Consider the following 20,939-nt stretch of genomic DNA (forward strand, 5'->3'; position numbering starts at 1 on the left):
CAGGTCTAGTAAGGTGAGCATCCAAACTGCCTAGGCTCTCACAAAGCCAGTACATGAAGTAGGATCAAAAACCCATTGCCATTGTTCTTGAGGTCTCAGTAGTCCTCATTGTCCACTATGTTCAGCGAGACCGGTTTTAACCCGGGCTTTTTCAGACCCAGGCCAGCTGGCCTTGGTGAGTTCCCGATAGAACATCCCCCTTGTCTCAGTGTATGGGTGCACCCCTCGCGGTCCTGAGTTCCTTGCTCATGCTCTCTCTCCTTCTGTTCCTGATTTGGACCTTGAGATTTCAGTCCGGTGCTCCAATGTGGGTCTGTGTTTTGATTTTACAGGGCTCATAATCAAAGAGACTGCCTTAAGTCTGAGAACAGACTTTATAAAATAGAAGTGTTCATACTGATAAGGCCATAGGGCATTTGAAATGGGACTGAATCATCTTTATGAGATGTCCATGAGATTATGAGGGTCAAGGGTGGGATGTAATGGTTTATTGACAAATAGTTTGTGGCGGTTAACTTTGTCAACCTGACAGGACTTTAGGATTACCTATGAGACTTAACCTCTGGGTATTGCCTAAGAGACATAGGAAGCTCCAAAGAGATTGTGAAGATCCACTTAAAGAGTATTTTGAAAAAGAATTGCGAGCCAGGAGTGGTGGGGCACAGCACAATTATTTAATCCCAGTGCTTAGAGAAGCATGCAGATCTGAGTTTCATGCCAGAGCTACAAAGTGAGATCCTGTCTCAACCCTGCCACCCTCCTACCACCCCCAAAAAGGAGGAAAATCTAATTGAGTTTGTATTCCCTTCTCTGCTTTCTGGGCTACTGATAACTAAACAGTTCCCGCTCCCGTGCCTTCTCTACATCCCAAGGTGTGAACAAGAACAAGCCTTCAAGTTGCTTCTGCCAGTTTTGTTCACAGCAATAAAAAGGTTAATACACATGCATTTATGTATTGCTTGAATAACTAAAAGTTAGAACGTAAGAATTCTTTCTCTCTCTGAGACAGTATCTCATGTAGTCCAGGCTACTCAAGTCACTGTATAGGGCTGCTTTGAACCGATCCATTGCCTCTACCTCCCACATGGTCAGGTAAGAGAACTTGTGGCTGTCTTTCGCTTTTCATCAAAACAAAGTAAGNACGTGAACAAAGCATACGAAAGAGTGGTTTCTGGAGAAATGATCAAATACAGATGCTTCTGCACATGGTCCAGCAGAACCAGACTTCGTATGGCAGCATACAGCCTGATGCTCTAAACACAAGTCAAGTTTCACTTCTCATGCACTCTGAAGTAAAGGGCAGGATGTGGCTAGCAAGATGGCTCAATCTCTGGAACCCACAAAGATGAAAGAAGACCTAACTCCACAAAAGCTGTCTCTGACCCACACCTAACTCTCTCTCGCTCACTCTTGGTTAAGGTAAGTTTGGAGGGGGGGGGTGTCCAGCTATCGTTTCTAAGGTTTGAATCCATAACCTTTAGGAACCATATACTAGCTTACAGAACACAAAAACAATAGACAACCAAGCCTCAAATGGACAGGTAAGGCAAATACAACAAGGTTAAATTTTATAATCAAAATGTGACACTTTTGATCAATAAAGAGACTAATTCAATAAACATGTATTTATTTTAAATCAGTTTGGTACACATACAGATTAGTTTTATAGTTTTTATTGAACTCAAATAGAAACTTCTAAGTACAGCAGTGTCTGCTTGTCTGCTTGTGCAGCAAGTACGGTAAAGGTAAAATAAGGTATTTGACAGAACTCAATCTTCAGGACAAATCAGATGAAAACTCTGAAAAGGTTTCTATATACCTTCTGGATTAAAAAACAAAAAAAAAAACAAAAATCATTAATGGCTCAAAATACTACCTTACTAAACAAAGGTGGGAAAGAGTGATGGCAGCTGTGAATTCTGTAGCAAGAGCTTATGTAGAGACTTGCAAAACATCACTAACTGTCTATGATGTTAGAGCAGTGCTCAAAACTACAGGAGTTTCAAATTAAGTTACATTCTCAGAGAACTTGCTACATGTGCTGACATTTATATGGGACAAGGAAGTCACACAGAGGTAAATGACAATTACACCAATTTTGCCACCTTATAAGGAATGAAAATTCTGTGTATTTTCAAAAGAACTTTAGCACTTACTTAAAACAGCCACGGCACTGTAATAAATTTTGTGAGGTACCTAGAATATTATAATGGAAACAAACTGTGAGGTAAACCTATCTTTCCCCAAAAACCTTTGAAGCCAGAGATTTTAAACAAGTAAGGCACTTGAAAACATTAGGTGTATGTACAAATGTGCAAGTAAAACAAACTTCAGCAGTACCATTAAGTGACAAAGAAACAGAAACTTCATTGTAAGAGTACAGGGAGTTTCAATTATGAAGAAAAGAACAAAGCAATGTCATTTCCTACTATCAACACTGGAAACCAAGTGCTAAACTCTGCTACTCTAAAGAAACTAACACAAAACTTCAATGACATAGGACACCAAAAGCCCATTTCCAATTGGAGCCTCTAACTAGTCCATGTGTCAGAGGCAAGGGAGCACTAACTCTACAACTAAACAAATTAGCGTTTTACCTAAAGCTACAGAAATAAAAGTATGCATGATTGCAGCACATGGGAACTGAAACCAAAGAGGAAGAAAAGGAGTCAAGAGAGAACGGCCATTCAGCCAGGGCATCATCTTAGAAATCCACTGCAACCTCCTCTCAAAGCTCAGGGTTTACCTTACAAGGGGCACATCTGTTAGAAAACAAAGTGATTGTCTCATTTTAAGTACTAGAAAATGATTCTAAAACTCCTTCCTTTTCACCTCATGTAAAAACTACTTTTCAGGAAAACCTGGTAGGAATCATTAAGATATAGTAATATTTGGATACTCTGTGTACAGAGGGAAAGATAATCAAATCAATTTTATGTCTATTCAACAGCCCTATGAAAAAAGTTAGATAGTTTCATATAGGAAGCCTTTCAGCTTAGAATTATTCTTTAGCTTCTATTTCTCCGCTCTGGAGAAACCAATGTTTAAATTAAACATTAACAGAACGTTATCTAAAAGCAGGTTCACTGTTGCTCACACCAACAGTTACATTCTCAGACCAAGCTTGACCTCCCACAATGTGAACACATTTCTGTCCTGCCGCCGTCTCGGTCTGTCTTAAGGCACTGTTCTGTTTTCTTAATACAGTGTTTTATGAGTATGAACAAAACCTGTTACACATTAATGGTCTGCATCCTTTCCTTTCTCTAAATCTGGAATGTGATTTCCTGCACGGCATCATATCAAGCACAACCCTCCAAAGGTAGTTCAGTACTAGTCAATTCAGTCTCCTTTTCAAGTCAAGCCCTCAGTCTACCTGACTGGTGCCCATCTGGCACTCTTCTGAATTCTGGCCACTAAGTCACACCTGGAGTTAGGATGAAAATAACACAGACTTTAGTTTCTAAATGACTACATTTAACTGCCAGTCAGGTTGCCTGCACAGGACACCATCTTCCATAGCTTATAGAGAGTCACATTTGGCATATCAGAGGAAAAACATAATCGCACAGCAGCAGCCACTCTATAAACAAAAGATGACAGCCACATGGATTAATGCAGAATATTTTCAATATTCCTGTTAAGCAAAATGGTTTAACTGACTTTTCTTCAACAACGATGCTCCACAATATCCTGTATGCATCCTTTGGAAATGTAAAGGTCCTGGAACAGTGGCTTCCATGTGGGACTTCATGAAATAGTATTTTGGTTTCAGTGAGTTACATACTAACTGCCAGTCTGCATTCATTGAATGGGTCTGTTTACAGAGTGTGGTAATTTCGTTCTTTAGATTTGCAGAATTTATAGAGAAAGAAGATCACAGCCTGCACGCCTAAGACAAGAACAATTCCTCCAATGAAGCTGGCTGCATCGAAGGTAGACTTCCGCTCAGGTTGGTAGGTTGGGGTCAGGGTGGTGTTTGCCGCACCTGCTATGACAACAAAAAGAAGAATCCTCAATGAGCGGCATGGGTATTTACAATTTCCAGACCCACCCGGGCATCAAGTTTGCCATGAGTTGAATTCTATAAATAGGTCTTCCTGAGTCAAGTTTTTCTAACACAAGTAACAATCTACATTTTCATAAAAGAAAATAGTATATTAAATAGTACTCTGCTAGTTAATTTGCATTATGAGAAATCATTACAAAGTCATAAGGAAAACAAATTGAAAAACTAGAATTTCTACAAACAAAATATTAAAAATCTAAATGTACTGCCAATAATTATATATTACGAAAAAGTGTTAGCAAGTCAGAAGAAATCTAGAATTATAAAGGGAGTAAACTGTTTCAAGAGGAAACAGAAAAGAGATTACTATGTACTTCAATGCCAAAATAGATGCCAATGTATTCTTGAGGAGAACATCACTGCAGGCTCTAGTAAGCTGACCAACTTTAACATTAGCCAGGAGCAGATCTTGGCTGGCAGAGTCAAGTTCTAGGCACTAAAAACCTCAAACAAAAACGAATTCACTCCTAGTGTTTTCTATCCTGTCTGTGTGTGTGTGTATGCACACACAGCATGTGTGAAAGCAGAGTGGTTTCACTGAAGCTGCAAAACAGCAGGAGCAGGAAGTCACAACGGTCAAAGGGTAGGAAAGAGCACTTGGATCCACTCAAGTCTAAGAAAATGAACATCATTTAAGAAGAACAGGGAAGTGGAAATCTTTTCAGACTTGTCTAACTAAAAATGATAATCTTACCTTCACCAAAACCATGAAGGTATCACACCTTATAAGTAACTGGTAGCCCCAAATTTGATTTTGCATCTAGGGCATACAGAAAGGCTTTAGAGAAAACACTCTTACTAAATCTAAAGGGCCAGGACACATCAAAACTAGAAAAGGACCCTCGGCAGAGCATTAGGAGTCAACCACTGCCTTGGCTCTCTAAGTCATAGGTATCCACGAATAAACTGAACCTAGGTGGCAGAGTCACTGGTAGTTTATAAAGCCCCAATTACCTGATGTGACAACTGAGGGAGTAGGTGTAGGAGAGGAAGGCCGAGTTGTGGGTTTAGCTGGAATAAAAACAAAATACATTTAGAAACCTTAAATTTCTAACTTCCCAATTATCCAATATATAGTTTCTAAAACAACACTTTTAATTTTTTAGAGAAGCATTTACATATATTCTAACACATTTAGCCAGCATAAGCTTGTTTTTATGGTAAGACATATGTCTACATGTAAGAGACACATATTAAGACAAAGACTGCAGAGAGACAAAGGGGAACAAGTATATTTTGGGAAGTTACAGGTTTCATTCTTTTATGAACAATCTTGCTCCTATGACAAATTAGTATATATAACTGAAATACACAACTGAGTATATTATATATACCATGCTTTGCTTATCTTTAAGGGATTAAGTAGAATACTATACTTTGCAATGCAAAACCAGTCAAGGTCAAAGCATTAAGCAGGCATGATTGGGTTTCAATAAAGCCTTATCTGCTAGCATGAGCACCCAGGGCTAGATGATACAGTCTACCTACATCACAGTATGAGGCTAATGTAACATCTAAACATAAAATGACCTCTGAAAATGAAGTTCTTGATTGCAGGAACTATAAACAGTGTCTACTACTGAGTAAAGTCACGAAGAATTCTTGTACCAGTACTAGAGGCTATACAGTGAGACACTGTCTCAAACAAAAACCAAACAAATGAACAAACTTTTTAAAATTTTAGTATAAAATGTGCCTGTGTATATACGGATGGGTGTACAGATGACACAGCACAATTATGGAAGTCAACCTATAGGAGCTGGTTTTCTCCTGCCATGTGGCAAGTACCTTTATCTCCTAAGCCATTCTGCCAGCCCCAAGTTCTAACATAAAGTTAAAATATAAAACTCTGTGCTTCAACAATAATTATAAACCAACATTGGGCTTTAAGACAAATGTCACTAGTAAAAGGCATTGTTGCATCCCAAAGTTAACAGGATCCTAGGAACCCAAGGTATTCTCATTCTCATAGGACTATGGTAAACTTCTACTAAGATTGATATGAAGGATAATAAGATAGCCCAGCTACCAGTAAAAGCACTTGCTATGCAAACCTGCTGACCATACTTCCCTCCCTAGAACCTAGGTAAAGGAGGAAGAAAGCCAACTCCAAAAATGTCATCTGATCTCTACTCCATATGGCTCTTCCCATCTCTCCCCCAGAACTAAGCCCCCTAGTTATACTACTAATTGGCCAGTCCTGAAATCACATACATAGAAGAAACACTAAATAGACTAAGAAAGTTGTACACACACACACACACACACATAGAAACATTTGAGGGAGCAAGGAAGGGAGCATGGGAGGGCTGGAAGGAGAAAAGAGATGGGGAAAATAATATAATTGTACTTTAATTAAAAAAAAAAACTGGGAAACACACACACACACACCCAAATCCTAAGGACACCTTATCTCCCTTTTACCTCACATCTTAAAGGGTAGTAACATACATAATTCCTACGTTAGAAGGCCTGATTATTTTAAGACTTATTTCTTTTCATAGTTTGTTTAAATATGCCTGTTGTGAGACAATCTTTTTGTATACCACGAAGATATACCTTCTGATTGGTTTAATAAAGAGCTGAACAGCCAATAACTAGGCAAAAGAGGATAGGCAAGACTTCCAGAAAGGGATAGGAACTCTGGGAAGAAGAGAGGCAGGAATCGCCAACCAGACACGGAGGAAATGGGATGCACAGAACTGAGCAGAGATAAAGAGCCATGTGAAAGAATGTGGATTAATGTAAATGGGTTAACTTAAGTTACAAGAGCTAGTTGGGACAGGCCTAAGCTAGAGCCAAGCTTTTATAATTAATAAGTCTCCGTATCATTATTTGGGAGCTGGAGGTCCAAAGAAAATTCCACAACATATACCTTCTGTGTAACCAAACAACAATCGAGATATGACAAAATGAACTTTACAAATTAAATATTTATTAACTTCTTTTCAATCTTAAGATACTAGTTTTAGCCGGGTGGTAGTGGCACAAGTCTTTAATCCCAGCACTCAGGAGGAAGAGAAAGGTAGATCTCTGGGAGTTTGAGGCTAACCTGCCTGGTCTACAAAATTAGGTTCTAGGACGGCCAAGGCTACATAGAGAAACCCTATCTCAAAAAAAAAAAAAAAAAAAAAGTTTTGTTTGATGTTATGGTAAGAAAATTCTGTAGATTTGCTATGTAGTTTTCACTATTCACTCTTTTGTTTGTTTGTTTTTCGAGACAAGGTTTCTCTGTGTAGCTTTGGAGCCTGTCCTGGAACTAGCTTTTATAGACCAGGCTGGCTCTGCTGGGGTTAAAGGCATGTGTGACCACTGCCTGGCCACTATCCACTCTTAAAGAATGGTAAAATTTATTCTTTTTGTTACTAGGTAAAACATTTTAACAAATTTAAATTGAAAAGAGTATTATATTGACAATATTTTCAAAATAAGGCACTACTTTATTGAATATATCTCCTGACCTGTATGCCCTTTTCATTAAACAAAACCCTTAGATTATAATAAACTATTGGTTGATCAGGAGCACCATCCAGGGTAACATCACTTGTACTAAACACTTAACCCTTCCTTTTGTCTTCCACTCAATGAATCACCCACCTTCCCCACTTCCTCTGACATTATTTGGTCACTACACTAAAGGTACCATTTACACTGAGGAAAGGCTACTCAACTAACTGTACTGGAAAGAAATGGAAGGAGCTTCGGTTTCCTTAAACAGATACACTTCCTAAGGCAAGCCTAGCATTCTTCCACTTTACAGAACCACAAATGGAGAAACAAGACTCACTGAACAGAATGTAATACATTAAGAATGGTTTGGGGGATTTCTTCTGTCTGTCCATATCCCAGGCTCACCATTTTCTCAGTCAATGATCTCCACCAAGTACAGAAGCAGAGCACTAACAGTCCACTAAGATAAATGTGGTAGTATGTGCAGGTTCTTGGCATAAACATTTCTACTATAACTGATTTCAAGTCCTCTCTGGTCTTTTACTTTGCACAGGCCATAATAGTACATTTTATTAAAATACAAGTCTGGTCCTATGAGGACCTACATGCTTCGATACCATCTAAGTCTCAGAATACAGGGCATACAGAGGAACTTCTGAGTTTTGCTTTTGATTTGCCAAGTTTACCAAGTTTATTGTCACCCAGTATAAGATACTCAACATCTCACCATACCCTCACCTCTCTTCGGTCAGTGTGAACCCCCTGTTTCATTTGGCATGTTTCCCCTTATTTCCCAGTGTTGTGTCAGTATCTCCCACAGGCTAATCCATCTCTCTCACTCAACACACACCTACAGATTCCCAACATACAATGCTCACTGACTTTATTCATTTTTCTGGTAGCACAAAACTAGGGGCTAATTAGTTCTGTCCATACCCTCTCATCTGGCCTAGAATAGACAGTTTAAATACTACTCCCTTAAAGTTCTCATTGTACCCCTGAGATGAACTAACTGTCCAATCGCGGGTATAAAAAGTGAAGTATACCACCAGCTTAGAGTAAGAGGGAAAAAACCAACACAAACACACCTAACTATTATCCTTTGTCATAAAAAGTGCACTTAGTTATACACACACAAGACTCGAGGAAGTTAATTTCTGAAAACATTCTGGCACACTGCTCAATAATGACAATTGCAATTTCCTGTCTGCTTTTCTGTTTTCCGAGATTTATACGACATCCACAGAAAGCAGTCCAAGGCCTCGATGTACCAACTAAGTAAACCTACTAAGAGTCACTAAAAACGAACTCCTCCAGAGTCATATGCACCACCACAAGGATACACCTTTACACCACTGCTGTAGTCCATGGCTAAATGAAATATAAAACTACACCAACATCTCTTAGCCAGTAAGTTATCAACAGGCCTTTACACTCCCCAACAAACAAGGAAGAGAAAATCCTCTGCATTACCTGTAGAGTTGGTTGGCACTGGAGTGGTGGTAGGCTCCACTGAAAGAGAAAGACACAAAGTTGTCTAAAGCTCGGAACAACAGCTTCCCCACCTGGGAACACTATCTGCAGCTTTAGGACATGCACTCCACCCCTGAAGAGACAGTTACTCACACCCAACACTAGTTTCCCTTTCTTTAGAAACGAAACCATCAATTTTCAGTGGCATCTCACTTCCTCCTAAGGCACTTCTTAGCCTTTCTCACAGTTTAGCCACACAGTTTATAACAAACATCTACAAGGCAAATACAGGCCTTATGTTTTCTCTTTCCCTTCTTGTAGGCAAGGGGGAAAAAATCAATGTGATGGCTGCAATATTAGACTGTAACGTCTAAACATTTTTGGGAAAGGTCGAGTCCCTTGCTTATGTATGACTTACACAGTATTATCCATTCTACACAGGATAAAATTAACCTAATACTAATCTAACCTGTTAAATTCACAGTGGAACGGAAAAAGTCATATCAAAATTAAACAGTCAAGAGTCATCAATGGTTAGACATTTCCTACAAAAATACTCCATTCAAATTGGAATTTGATTTCCCCATTAACTTTGAGTAACATCAGAAAAAACAACCATTGGTTAGCTGGGCATGGTGGTCACTGCTATATGGGAAGCAGAGGCAGAATATGAAGTTCACACTGAGGTAGCTAGTTCGAGGAAGAATGAGCAACTTGAGGGTGCAGAGCAAAAGAAAGGGTTGGGGTGCAGGAGAAGAACCAGCTGTTTCCCTCTAATACAGAAGATGAATACAGACATTTACTTAGTTGTATCACTTGAAGGGAGGAGCTAAACAGTGCAGGAAATGAAAGACTTACAGCTGAATCATGAAACCAAGATTTAACTATCCTTTTTATTAATGGGAATGGTCTGGTGGTGTCTAAATGTTAGCCCGGTCAGAGTGAAGCAATGGTCTCACCCACCCTCTGTGGTCAAGTCCCCGTGAGGGGAAAACTTACCAGAACAGGACTCAGTTTTGTTCATCGAGGTACAATTATGTACTGATGCACTTGAACAATACGTCTTATTTTCTATGAAAGAGAGAGAGAGAGAGAGAGAGAGAGAGAGAGAGAGAGAGAGAGCAATTACTTACATCACACTTCTGGCTTTGCTTTAAGCTCTAGAAGACTACTACTACAAAACAAAACAAAACTAAGCCAAATGTGGCTGATACACACCTGTGACTGACCCCAGCGCTCTGGATGAAGGATCTCTCAAGTTTTCAAGCTTGAGAGCAATAAAAACTGCTATTCCTTTCCCACCATCTTAGAGACAAATCTAAGTCATTTGAGTATACTGACCAGATTAGTTGTCCACAGTATCTAAATCGGTTTCCTAAATAGGCAGATTTGGAGTGATAACTGGAGAGCCTTCAACAACAAATCTTAAGACAGAGGACACAATCTCCAAACCTCACCAATTCCTACGTACCAATCATAGGGGAGGGGATCTACCCTCAAGTCCCACTTCATAGCTTAACAATTTGCACCACACAATGATAACTCCCAATAAAGAGTGTTCTGAACATCATGTGCTACTCACAGAATACTGAACAAAGGAACTTAACACATAACTCCACTTTTTACTGAAAAAGCAAAAAAAAAAACTATAGTTTCTGCACCTTAGGGGTACCAAACAAATAAAAAAGGGAAAGTTCCTTAATAGATTGCTTTGGTGACAGAGAAAGCTGCAAGCACCTCACCTTAAGAAAACAGTGTAACTCAGTGTAAGTCTACAGTGTAACTCAGTCTAAGAAAAACTTACATTTCAGCAGACTTCCATCTAGCTCGTAGCTGTCAAATGGAATCAGCTCTCCCTTCTTATTCCTCCTTCATATCTAAGCATTCAACCATGTCATAGAAGGTCTCTACAGTTTATCTCCCAAGACAACGACTCTACTTCCAAAGGAAAATTACACACCATTTTCAGTTAAATCTAGCACACTTTAATCCTCCTGAAGATCTAAAATCTCCTTTAAAAGCTACTAAATCTTAACAGGCACGTGTAAGAAATCCAAGGGAAATGTAAAGCAACTAGTATGTTTACGGAAGGATTAGATTTGGAAAATAAATACTGCACACTATTTTAAATATGCTCTAGGATTTTGTTCAACAATATTCAGTAGGGCTTGCGACTCCAAAGTTTCTTACCTTCTTTGCATTCTATCCAAAAGCAGGTAGTATTAGCAGTGGTGGCATTAATACAGGAGAAACAGCTGTTGTGGTTCGCACAGATGTCTGGGGGGAAATTATGAAATCAATGAATTGATATTTCATTTAGCTTGTTCTACATCTTTTTCAGACAGTAAGCATTTGATTTAGTTTTAATAACTAATAATTCAATGAAATGGTATGTTTATAAACTGGTTTATTAAGAAATTTCAGCCACAGGCCAACAAGATGGCACAAAGAGTAAAGGTTGATTGTTGATCTGAGTTCAATGCCCTGGACCCACATATCAGAAGGAGACAAGTGATTCTTCAATGTTGTATTTGAACCGCCACTTGTGTGCTATGGCAAGTGTGTGTTTACACACATGCACACACACAAATATAAAAAAATATTATCAGCCTGGCATAGTGATGCATGCCTTTAATGCTAGCACTAACGCGGAAAACAGGCAAATCTCTTTGAGTTTGAGGCCAGCCTGGTCTATACAGTGAGTTCCAGGACAGCCAGGGTTACATAGTGAGACCTTGTCTCAAAAAGCAAAAGAAATTCAAAATTCCAATCATCAACTCCGAATGTGTAAGTAAACTTTTGGAAAACAGGCTAGTGTGTATAGTCAGTAGTGGGAAGAGATTATCAGACAATCCTTCACGAGACTGAAAAATACCCAGACATTCAGGGATTCAAGACAAAACATATAATAGGGAAACACTGTTATAACACCAACAAAGAGAAATCATTGCTTCCAAACACCAGAGAAAATATGAAGTTTTAAGAGTACAGATTTGAAAATTCAACTCTGATGGTGCCATTCTGAAATCAAGTTACTTTCCCAGAGAGTCAGTCTTCATCAATGACTCACTTTCCAGGAGGGTTCTCAGCAACCAGAAGATGCATCTTAAGGGGCCATATTCGTGTGTGTGTGTGTGTGTGTGTGTGTGTGTGTGTGTAAGATTTAACAAATCAGCAAGGTATAGGTCAACCATGGTTCTCAACCTGTGGGTCTCAACCCCAGAAGCTGGGAAAGGGGGGTGTCCAACGACCCTTTCACAAAGGTCTCCTAAGACCAACAGCATATTAGATTTATAATGGTAACACAATTACAGTTAGGAAGTAGTAAGAAAATTTTTAATGGTTGGGGGTAACCACAACATGAGGAATCTTATTAAAGAGTCGCAGCATTATGGAAGGTTGAGAACCACTCTGCTCTAAACCGAACAGCCCCCAAACAAGAAACACCTCAGAAGACAAGTCTGGATAAAGAAATGGACTTATAACGAATGCCTGCAACATTCTCCTTTGCCTTCGTCAGTTCTGCAGAATCACAGCACCCCAACCGTTACTGGAAACGGGATTGTCTGGTGGATGAGGGCTTTCACAAAACACACGTTCTTAAGACAGGCTATTCACAGTCTTGTACGCCTGACGATGGCACAACATGGGGAATACTACTTCCCACACTGCAGCTTACCCTATCATTTCCAGAAAACACAAGTTAAGCCCTCCGCGAGCATTTCAATTATACAAAGGCAATTAACTTGGCATTTCCAGGCTCCTCTTAAAAACAAAATGAAAAACCCACACATTACACTTCTGGGAGAAAACTGTCAACTAAGCAGAAGACAAAAAATTATTTTGCTTTAACATCTTAACTGTGACAGTAATTTCCAGAACTGTTCTGAAATTTACTTTGCTCATTTAAAGATATTTTAATTTTACCCTAGCAATCTTCCTGTGTCTAACAAGAAATCGGATATTACATGCACAATTTCATTCACATTGCATCTTATAAAATGCTAAAACCAGAGAAGGCACTAGAACAATATTAACACTAGAAGAAAAGCCAATGCCAAGTCATCAGACTTCAGCAATCCTCAGCTGAGTAGCGCAGTTACTGCTTGCCTAAACTAAGGACAACAAACAATCTAAACTAAACACCTCGTGCCTCATTACTTCCAATTTATCTTCCCGGTCTCCTTTACGTTGTCATGGCCTACGTCAATTTGTATAAGCCTTAACATCCCCTAGAGTTTAAACAAAAGGCACGTTCCTCCACCGGACTGTTGGAGAAGTCGACACACTGGATTTCGACTAACTCCACAACCCTCAAACCACGGGACCCCGGGAGAGCAGTTTACCGGGCTCTTTCCTATCCCGCCCCGGGCTTCATCTCCCGTCACCCAGCCTCGAAGCACCCTCCACATGCGTCGGGCCGGTCCTCCTTCCCTTACACAATCAAATCTCGGACACAGCCCTTACTCTGCCAAGTCAATGTGAAGTTCCAGGAGGCTGAATAGTCTTCGAGCCAAGGGGTGGTGTGGGGGGGGGGACCAATTCGTCTTTAAGTTTCTCCCCGACCCCTACTTTCAACTTCCGGAGAAGCCTCGTGGGGAGGACAGCCCTGCGTGGACAAGAGCCTGGCCCGGGAGCCCAAAGTTTGCGCTCGCCGCCGACTTCGGGGCGCGTCGCCTCGCCTCGCCCACTAACTCCTAACTGCCACCGCGGAAGCGAGCCACGTCGCCGACCCGAGCTGCGGCGCGCCGTCCCCAGGCACCTGGGGATGGCGCCTCCGCGGGCAGCGCTGGGGCAGCGGGATCAGCCCCGCGGCCTAGCTCGCCCGTCGCCTCCGCACCCCACCCGTCGGGCCGCGGCACACGGGCCGGGCGGCCATGTTGCGCGGGTCCCACCGGGTCCGTCGCGTGTGGCGGGCGCCCACCTGGCAGCACGGTGGGCGTGAGCGTCGTCGGCACCGGCGTGCTGGTCGCGGGCGAGGGCTCGGTCACGTTGGGAGGTGTGCTGCTATTGCCCGTCTGCGCCGCCGCCACGCAGAGCGCGGCCAGGCAGGTGGCGGCCCAGAGCAGTCGGCGGGAGACACCCGACATCGTGTCCTCAGGCCAGGCGTCCAGGAGAAAGCTGCGGCGAGCCGAGCTCCGTCCAGCCCTGCGTCCCCCTGCGGCGCCGCCCCCGACGAGCCCGCCCCGCGGGAGCGCGCGGCGGTCACGTGAGCGGCCCTGCGGGGGCGGGGCGGACGAAACCACCAGGAAGGGCCGCGGGAGGGGGAGCGGTGGCCGGAGGAGACCGCCTCCCTCTTGCCTTTGCGGGACAGCAGTCGGTGCTCCGTAAGCGGTCTTTCTCGTCCTGAGACGGCCGCGAGCGACGCTACGAGCCTTTCCGCACGTCTGCGGCAGGAACGTCCCCCGCCATGGCAAGGATGGAACAGTCCGCGTGATGCAAGAGGGGCGGGCACCGGGGCGGCCCGGGAGGCGGGCGGAGGTATCACGTGACCCCTTCGGTTGCGCGCTTCCCAGCTCGGTTTAACCTGGAGAGTTTGGGACCTCAAGAACTGCTGAGCGTGTGTCGTGCCTTGGCTCTCGCTTAGGGCTCTGTAGGGGCCGCCTCTTCTTCCTTGAAGTCTGATATAGTTTTAAGTGTGATATTGTTCGGGACTTGGGGGGGGGTAACGACGGAACCACGTGATCAAGGAGTTTCTGCGGGGCCGCCTGTTCAGTGCGGGCGGCTGTGGGTGGGACCGAAAGTGATCTTCGGTCCCCGACGCCCCCGCGTCACTGGTGCCCTTGCCCTACCTACTCCTTCGGAGTCACTAAGAGAATCGCTGTAGTGGCCGATCTGTGACTCTTCCCCACTCCCCGATGAGTAGTCTGATGGCCAGCGATGGAAAGTACCCACGGCCTCTCTCACTCTCCCACCCCTCCACCCCCAGGCACATCACAGGTGAGGAAATCCGAGACTTGGGAAAGTGACCTGACCCTGATACCAGGATTGCCTGGTGCCAGAACTGGTATTTTCAGTGCCTGTTGGTGCGGTTCATGCTCTCCGAGGTCGTGAGCGCCATCTGATGCTGAGTCTCACAAAATGCTCAATGCTCTGCATGCTTATATTGTGTTACAAAAACTAGACTTGAAAATTAAATGTAGAGCTAGGGATGTAGCTCATTTGGTAGAACAATTGCTCCTCAGGCCTGTGTCCCTGGGTTCACTCCCCAGCGTATGTAATACTGTTTCAACTGGTAGCTTTTTTCGTGTTTTAATGTTCTAATTTAAATGCCATCATTTTAATTATGTGTAATTTACCTGAGTAACACAAATATTAGCTGTTTCAGTGATAAACCATTGATGAACAGCTTGTTGTTTGAGCGTTCAACTCTAGTCCTCGGATTTCCTTTAGTCTTTACAAAGAGACAGTTTCAAGACTAGAAACAGTTGACTTGGTTTAATTTAATGACATCTATAGAACTAGATCAAGGAACAGACTTTAGCTCCAAAGTTATTTTCATCATTCTAGAAACAGATCTGTTTTCAGCTCATACGAGAGCAGAATTCTGTTTCTTGTCTTTATTTGGTTTTTCGAGACAGGGTTTTTTTGTTGTTGTTTTTTGTTTTTTTTGTTTTTTTTTTTTAGCTTTGGAGCCTGCCCTGGAACTAGGTCTATCGACCAGGCTGGCCTTGAACTCACAGAGATCCGCCTGCCTCTGCCTCCCGAGTGCTGGGATTAAAGGCACGTGCCACCACCGCCAGGCCTGTTTCTTGTCCTATCGCTCAACTTTGGCACTATTGTGATTACAGGCTAGCTGTCTTACCTGTCCTGTCATGACAGCTTGGGCACTAGCGACCTGGACTCTATCTAGGAGAAGCCAGGACATACACTATTCTTCCCCACTGTTAAAACATACCCCCTAACATTTTCAGTGTTCCCTGATGGTAAATAACCAGCCCTAGTTGAGAACCACTGTTCTAGATAGACGTTTCTGTTGGGAAGGTCAGCCGCCCCTCAGGTTGTTTCCTCTTAGATACTCGGCCTGTGTGTGATTAAGATTACAGATTGTTATTATTCTTCACAAAACAGTGTGTAGCTCTTATGAATCTTCTGGCAACCTGAGCTCCTCTAATATTTTTAAACAAACAAAAAGATTGTTTCTCTAAACACTTTCCCCCAAACTAACAGTCTAATACTCGACGCAAAAGCTGGGAGAACAAGCACCCAGTGGACCTTTAAGAGGTGGGCGTTTGGCTCCACTGCTTGGTAGCAGGGAACAGAATCCTCTTCCACGGTTGTGCTGATGTGATTCTATCTTTCAGGTGGAAAACCAAAAGTCTGTAGGCCATGTGAGCCTTGAACTTAAAAGGAAGAATTCTCGGCATGTAACATTGCAGGACTCAGTCCCACACAATCTTGCAGCTCTAGGCCTGACAGCTAACTACATGTGTTGCCCAACATTTCCTTTTACACATACTGGAAGAGAGCGCTCAACTGACCTAACATTTCTCAACCTGTCCAGTGCTGACCTAGTTTCATTTCATTGCTGTGACAGAATATCCCAACCAAAGAAACTTTATCGTCGAAAGGATTTATTCAGTTTAAAATCCACATCACAGACCATCATTGCTGAGAGATCTAGGAGGCAGGAACTTGAAGCAGTCAGTCTCACCCATAGTTGAAAGAGAACGAATGCCCACGCCCAGAGAATGGTGCTGCCCACAATGGGAGTGTCTTCCCATTTCATTAATGCAAAATAGATAGAGGCCAGCCTTGTCTAGATAGTCCCTCACTGAGACTTCCCAGGTAATTCCAGATGGCATCAGGTGAACACTAAAAACCAACCAGCACAGCTACCAGACTGCCCCTCTTAGCCAGTTGCAGACAGCTACAGGAGCACTCCTGACCTGGCCGTCCTGCCTGTTTTCTTTCTCATCTGGAGCATCCTGATACCGTAGTTCTGCCTAGACCACTCAACCCTCTGGCATCAGGGCCAGTCTCACTTCTCCCTACAGGACTCAAGCTAAGATTCACTCCGTCTAGAAAGCTTTCCATGAAAACCCATAGGAATCCTGCTTCCTGTCCCCCAGACCATGGGTGCGCCACTGTGCTTGCCAGCAGCAAAGCACAAGCCTCTTTTTATTTGTGATTTTTCTCTCTTACTAGATCATGAACTCGGAAAACCAGCGGTGCTCACCAGCTGATTCTCTGCTGCACTCGTGATGCTGGGCTTACATACAAGGCACTTAAATATTTTTACTTTTTAGAAAAGCCTGGGAAAATGAGCAAACTGGTTCATTCAGGCCAGTTGTCCACCTTTGCTAAAAAAAAAAAAATAGCTGTGTCTAAGCTCAGGAGGGCAGGAACTACAAGTAGCTCCCAGGATATAGCCCTAGCCATTCTCTAGCTATGGATCAGGGAATTAGTTGCATAGGAGGATATGGCTGGAAAGCAAGGATTGGAATCTATAATACAGTTATTTTTATTACATTTGCAGAGGCTAGAATCTGTAATGCAGTATTTTATTGCATTTATTTATGTTATGTTGGTAAGTGCAAGCATGATGCACGGTGCCATGGTGCCTTTACCTTCTGAGCCAACCTTGACCTTAATTTTAAAAAAAAGATTTGTTCTTATTATGTGTATGAGTGTTCACCTGCATCTATGCGTACCACACGTGTATCTGCTGCCCAAAGAGACCAGCAGAGGATGCAGATTCCCTGGAACTGGAGTTACAGATGATTTTGAATTGTCATGTGGGTGCTAGGAACCAAACACCAGTCCTCTGTGAAAGAAGCAAGTGCTCTTGATCACTGAGCCATCTCCCCAGGCACCCATGACACAATTTTAGCATGTATTCAGCTTTCAGTAGGAGATCTGTAACGAGCTCAAGTTGGAGCTGATTTAGAACACTGAGATTTCCCAGTTACTAGCATGCAAAGTAACAACAAAAAACAGCTAAGAGACTTTTAATAAGATTAATAACAGATTAATAATTTCTGATTTTTAAGTATTTTTTAAATTTGCGTATGTGTGCATGTGTGTGTGGGTGTCCCAGAGGCCAGAAGAAGTTATCAGATGTCCTGGAGTTGAAGCTGTGGGAGGTTGTGAGCCACCAATATGAGCACCAAGAACTGAACTTATGTCCTCTGGAAAAGCAAGAAGAGCTCTTAACCAATCATCTTTCAGATTTTTAACGTTAGTTTGATGGTATGTATAACACACCAGATACACCAGATACATGGTACTGATAACACACCAGAGACATTCCTATTTGGAGGATCTCCTACACTTTGCAAATGTTTCATTGATCCGAGTCCCAGGGCTTTGATTCAAGAGGGAGCACTGTACTTGAGTTCTCAATTCTGTTGCACATTGAAGCATTAAAAACAAAGGATGTCCAGGGACTTACTTAGTTGGTCTGAAAGACCTTGGCATCCAGATTTTCAGAAGGTCCCAAGGGTTTCTAACCTACAATTCTGATAGAAACCTCCCATCTTCCTCTTGCTTTTGAGAGTGGTCCATGAACAGATAGGATTTGTGAGAACTTAGAAGTTTGTTCAGAAAGTAAAATACCGAGACTTATCTCACTCTCTGAATCAGAACTTGATTTTCACAAGATCCCTGAGAGATATGCACACACATTATTATGAGTTTGAAAAGGCTGTGCAGAACTCATCTGAACTGCTACAGTTTGAATAGTAACTCACCTACAAAACTATAGTAGGACATGTTTTGGTCTTACAAATGCGAGCTTGTGATACAAACAACCCAAAACTGGGAGTGTGAGGGCCATGGAACCCAGCCAGCTTCTCCTGGGGACATGACCTGTGATGCATGACATCTTTGCTTTTTCCTGCATAGCCCAGGCTGCTCTTGAATTTATATATCCCAGGCTGGCCTGAAACTTATCCCCCTGCCTCATCCTTCTGAGTGCTGGGATTTCAGCCATGGAGCACACATCCAGCTTTAAGATTTGTATTTCTCTTCAGCTGAACTCTGGGCTTGTTAGAGCTTTGCACCACCTCTCAAATTAAGAAATGGAAATCTTTTTCTTGACTTGGTCCTTTGGGATAGTCTTTGTGTTGCGGTAACACCCTGGGAAGCTTTCTGATGTTCTGCATGAGCTATGCTGTCCCTGTGTACAGAGGCATCCACAGTGCTTCCTCTGGTCTGCCCTGGAGAACTATTTTCAGCTAGAACACATCCCGATAGCATCCTGTTCCATGCTAAAGTAAGAGAAGCTGTGATTGAGCACAGTTACAAACCCTAATGACCAGCCTTGTGATTTATGTGGTACTTTACTTGTGATTCAGTTTATAACCTGTTTGTTTGATGATATATAAAGTCTGACAGAAACTTAAGATTTGCCTGTGTAAACGGTGGTGATTCCATTCTGGGAAGGTAAAGAATAACAGCATGGTCTCTAAGAAGGAGAGAACCAATCAGCTTGGGAGGGAGATCTCTGAATTAGCTTGTTCGGCTGACTGAGAAGTTCAAATGATATCATATGGCAACACAGGATGACAAGGTCTTAATGTCTCTTGAAATGATGACCCACTGTCACTGAACTGGTTTTGTGGGAAGACATTACCGAGTTTTTATTGGGTATCTGCTATGCCAGGCATCATTAGAAGTCTCTTTGTTTGCTTCTCGGTCTTCAAAACACAAAGATAGATGGATGTAGTCCTATTTTACTAACAGAAGTGAAGCCCCCAAACAAAGAAGGTGTTGGTTTTATAGGTTTCCTCAGAGAATCATGGAAATCCTAGAATCAGCAAACAGACAGTGACTTTATATAGCACAATTAATAAAATCCCAGAGACAGATACTGGGGTTCAACCTGAAGGCCAGAAAAGCAAAACAGCCAGCCACGGGCTCTTACTTCTACCTCAGTCTGAATTGGCGATCCTGCCTCCAGGAATCTCAGAATGAGACTGTGACTGAGAGCTGTCTCCTCCCATTTTATAATCCTCTCTAGTGTTGGGATTAAAGGTGTGCACCACTACCGCCTGGTTTCTGTGGCAAACTAGTGTGACTACTGTGATTAAAGATGTGTGTCAGCTGTAAGGCTGACCAGGGCAGCTGTTTTGCTCTCTGATCTTCAGGCAAGTTTTATTTATTAAAATACAAGTGAAATGCCACTACATATCTTTCTTATTTCTATTATTGGTACAAATGAGGTTAGCAAAAGGTTAAGTAATTTGACCATTATCATCATTGTGGGAAAAGCAAGTCTGGAATAAACATGTTTAGCTTAAAATATAAACTGCAAAAATTCAAGAATCTGGAATGGTTGGTGGACCATTCATTTATTACCAAGTAATCATAATTAGTAACTGTATAGTTGGGGGCAAATGATATTTTTATTTTGATAGATTTTTAAATTTGACTCAGGTATTCTAGGGTGTTCTCAAACTACTATGTGTAAAAGATTGTCTCCAACATTGATCCTAGTGCCTCTGCCTCCAGAATGGAAGTATCAACATATATACTTTTAAATGGTGGTCTTAACAACATCCAGATTTGAAATTAAACTTTCTGTAGCGTAGAAATGGACAAAGGGATCATGAACTTGCCATCTCTTAAGACTGGTAGAATTCTACCTTTACATTGCTACTAAAGGAAATAGGATTTTTTTTTGGGGGGACAGATTCTTTATATCCCAGGCTGGTCTGAACTTGCCGAGTAACCTAGGCTGGACTAGAAAAAATATTTACCCCATGCTAGTTGATCCTCTGCCTCCACTGCCCTGGTGTTGGAAGTACAGGTGTGGACCACTATGCCCCGTACTGGATCAATTTCTTGTGCCAGGTGCACATCCTAGTTCTTTCACAAAACATGCAAGCCCACTGCTACAGCTTCTCACTAGAAAACCTGGTCCTTGTTACCACACTACCAATGCTGGTGATGTTTTAACCAGGATCCTTGGAAAGCACAGGAGCTCCAATTTGGTTGTCTCAAT

The 20,939-nt window shown here is 42.3% G+C and overlaps 1 protein-coding gene across 2 annotated transcripts; it reads right to left on the reverse strand.

Annotated features, from left to right (window-relative positions):
- Positions 1-1,610: 1,610 nt before the first annotated feature.
- On the reverse strand, positions 1,611-14,176 carry Cd164 (CD164 molecule). Of its 2 annotated transcripts, none has more exons than XM_050120516.1 (6): positions 13,917-14,176; positions 11,183-11,269; positions 9,992-10,063; positions 8,993-9,031; positions 5,024-5,080; positions 1,611-3,988 (listed from the first exon to the last, which is right to left on the reverse strand). In XM_050120516.1, exons 1-6 carry the CDS (start codon positions 14,080-14,082, stop codon positions 3,822-3,824), a joined length of 588 nt encoding a protein of 195 aa, XP_049976473.1. In that variant the 5' UTR covers positions 14,083-14,176; the 3' UTR covers positions 1,611-3,821. The 2 variants fall into 2 exon arrangements, with proteins under 2 accessions (XP_049976473.1, XP_049976471.1); XM_050120514.1 differs by having other exon boundaries at positions 1,611-3,991; positions 13,917-14,175.
- Positions 14,177-20,939: the final 6,763 nt, after the last annotated feature.

This window comes from Alexandromys fortis, unplaced genomic scaffold (assembly GCF_014885135.2).
Source record: "Alexandromys fortis isolate MF-2015 unplaced genomic scaffold, M_Fortis_MF-2015_v1.1 scaffold_175, whole genome shotgun sequence".
NCBI classification, from domain to species: domain Eukaryota; kingdom Metazoa; phylum Chordata; class Mammalia; order Rodentia; family Cricetidae; genus Alexandromys; species Alexandromys fortis.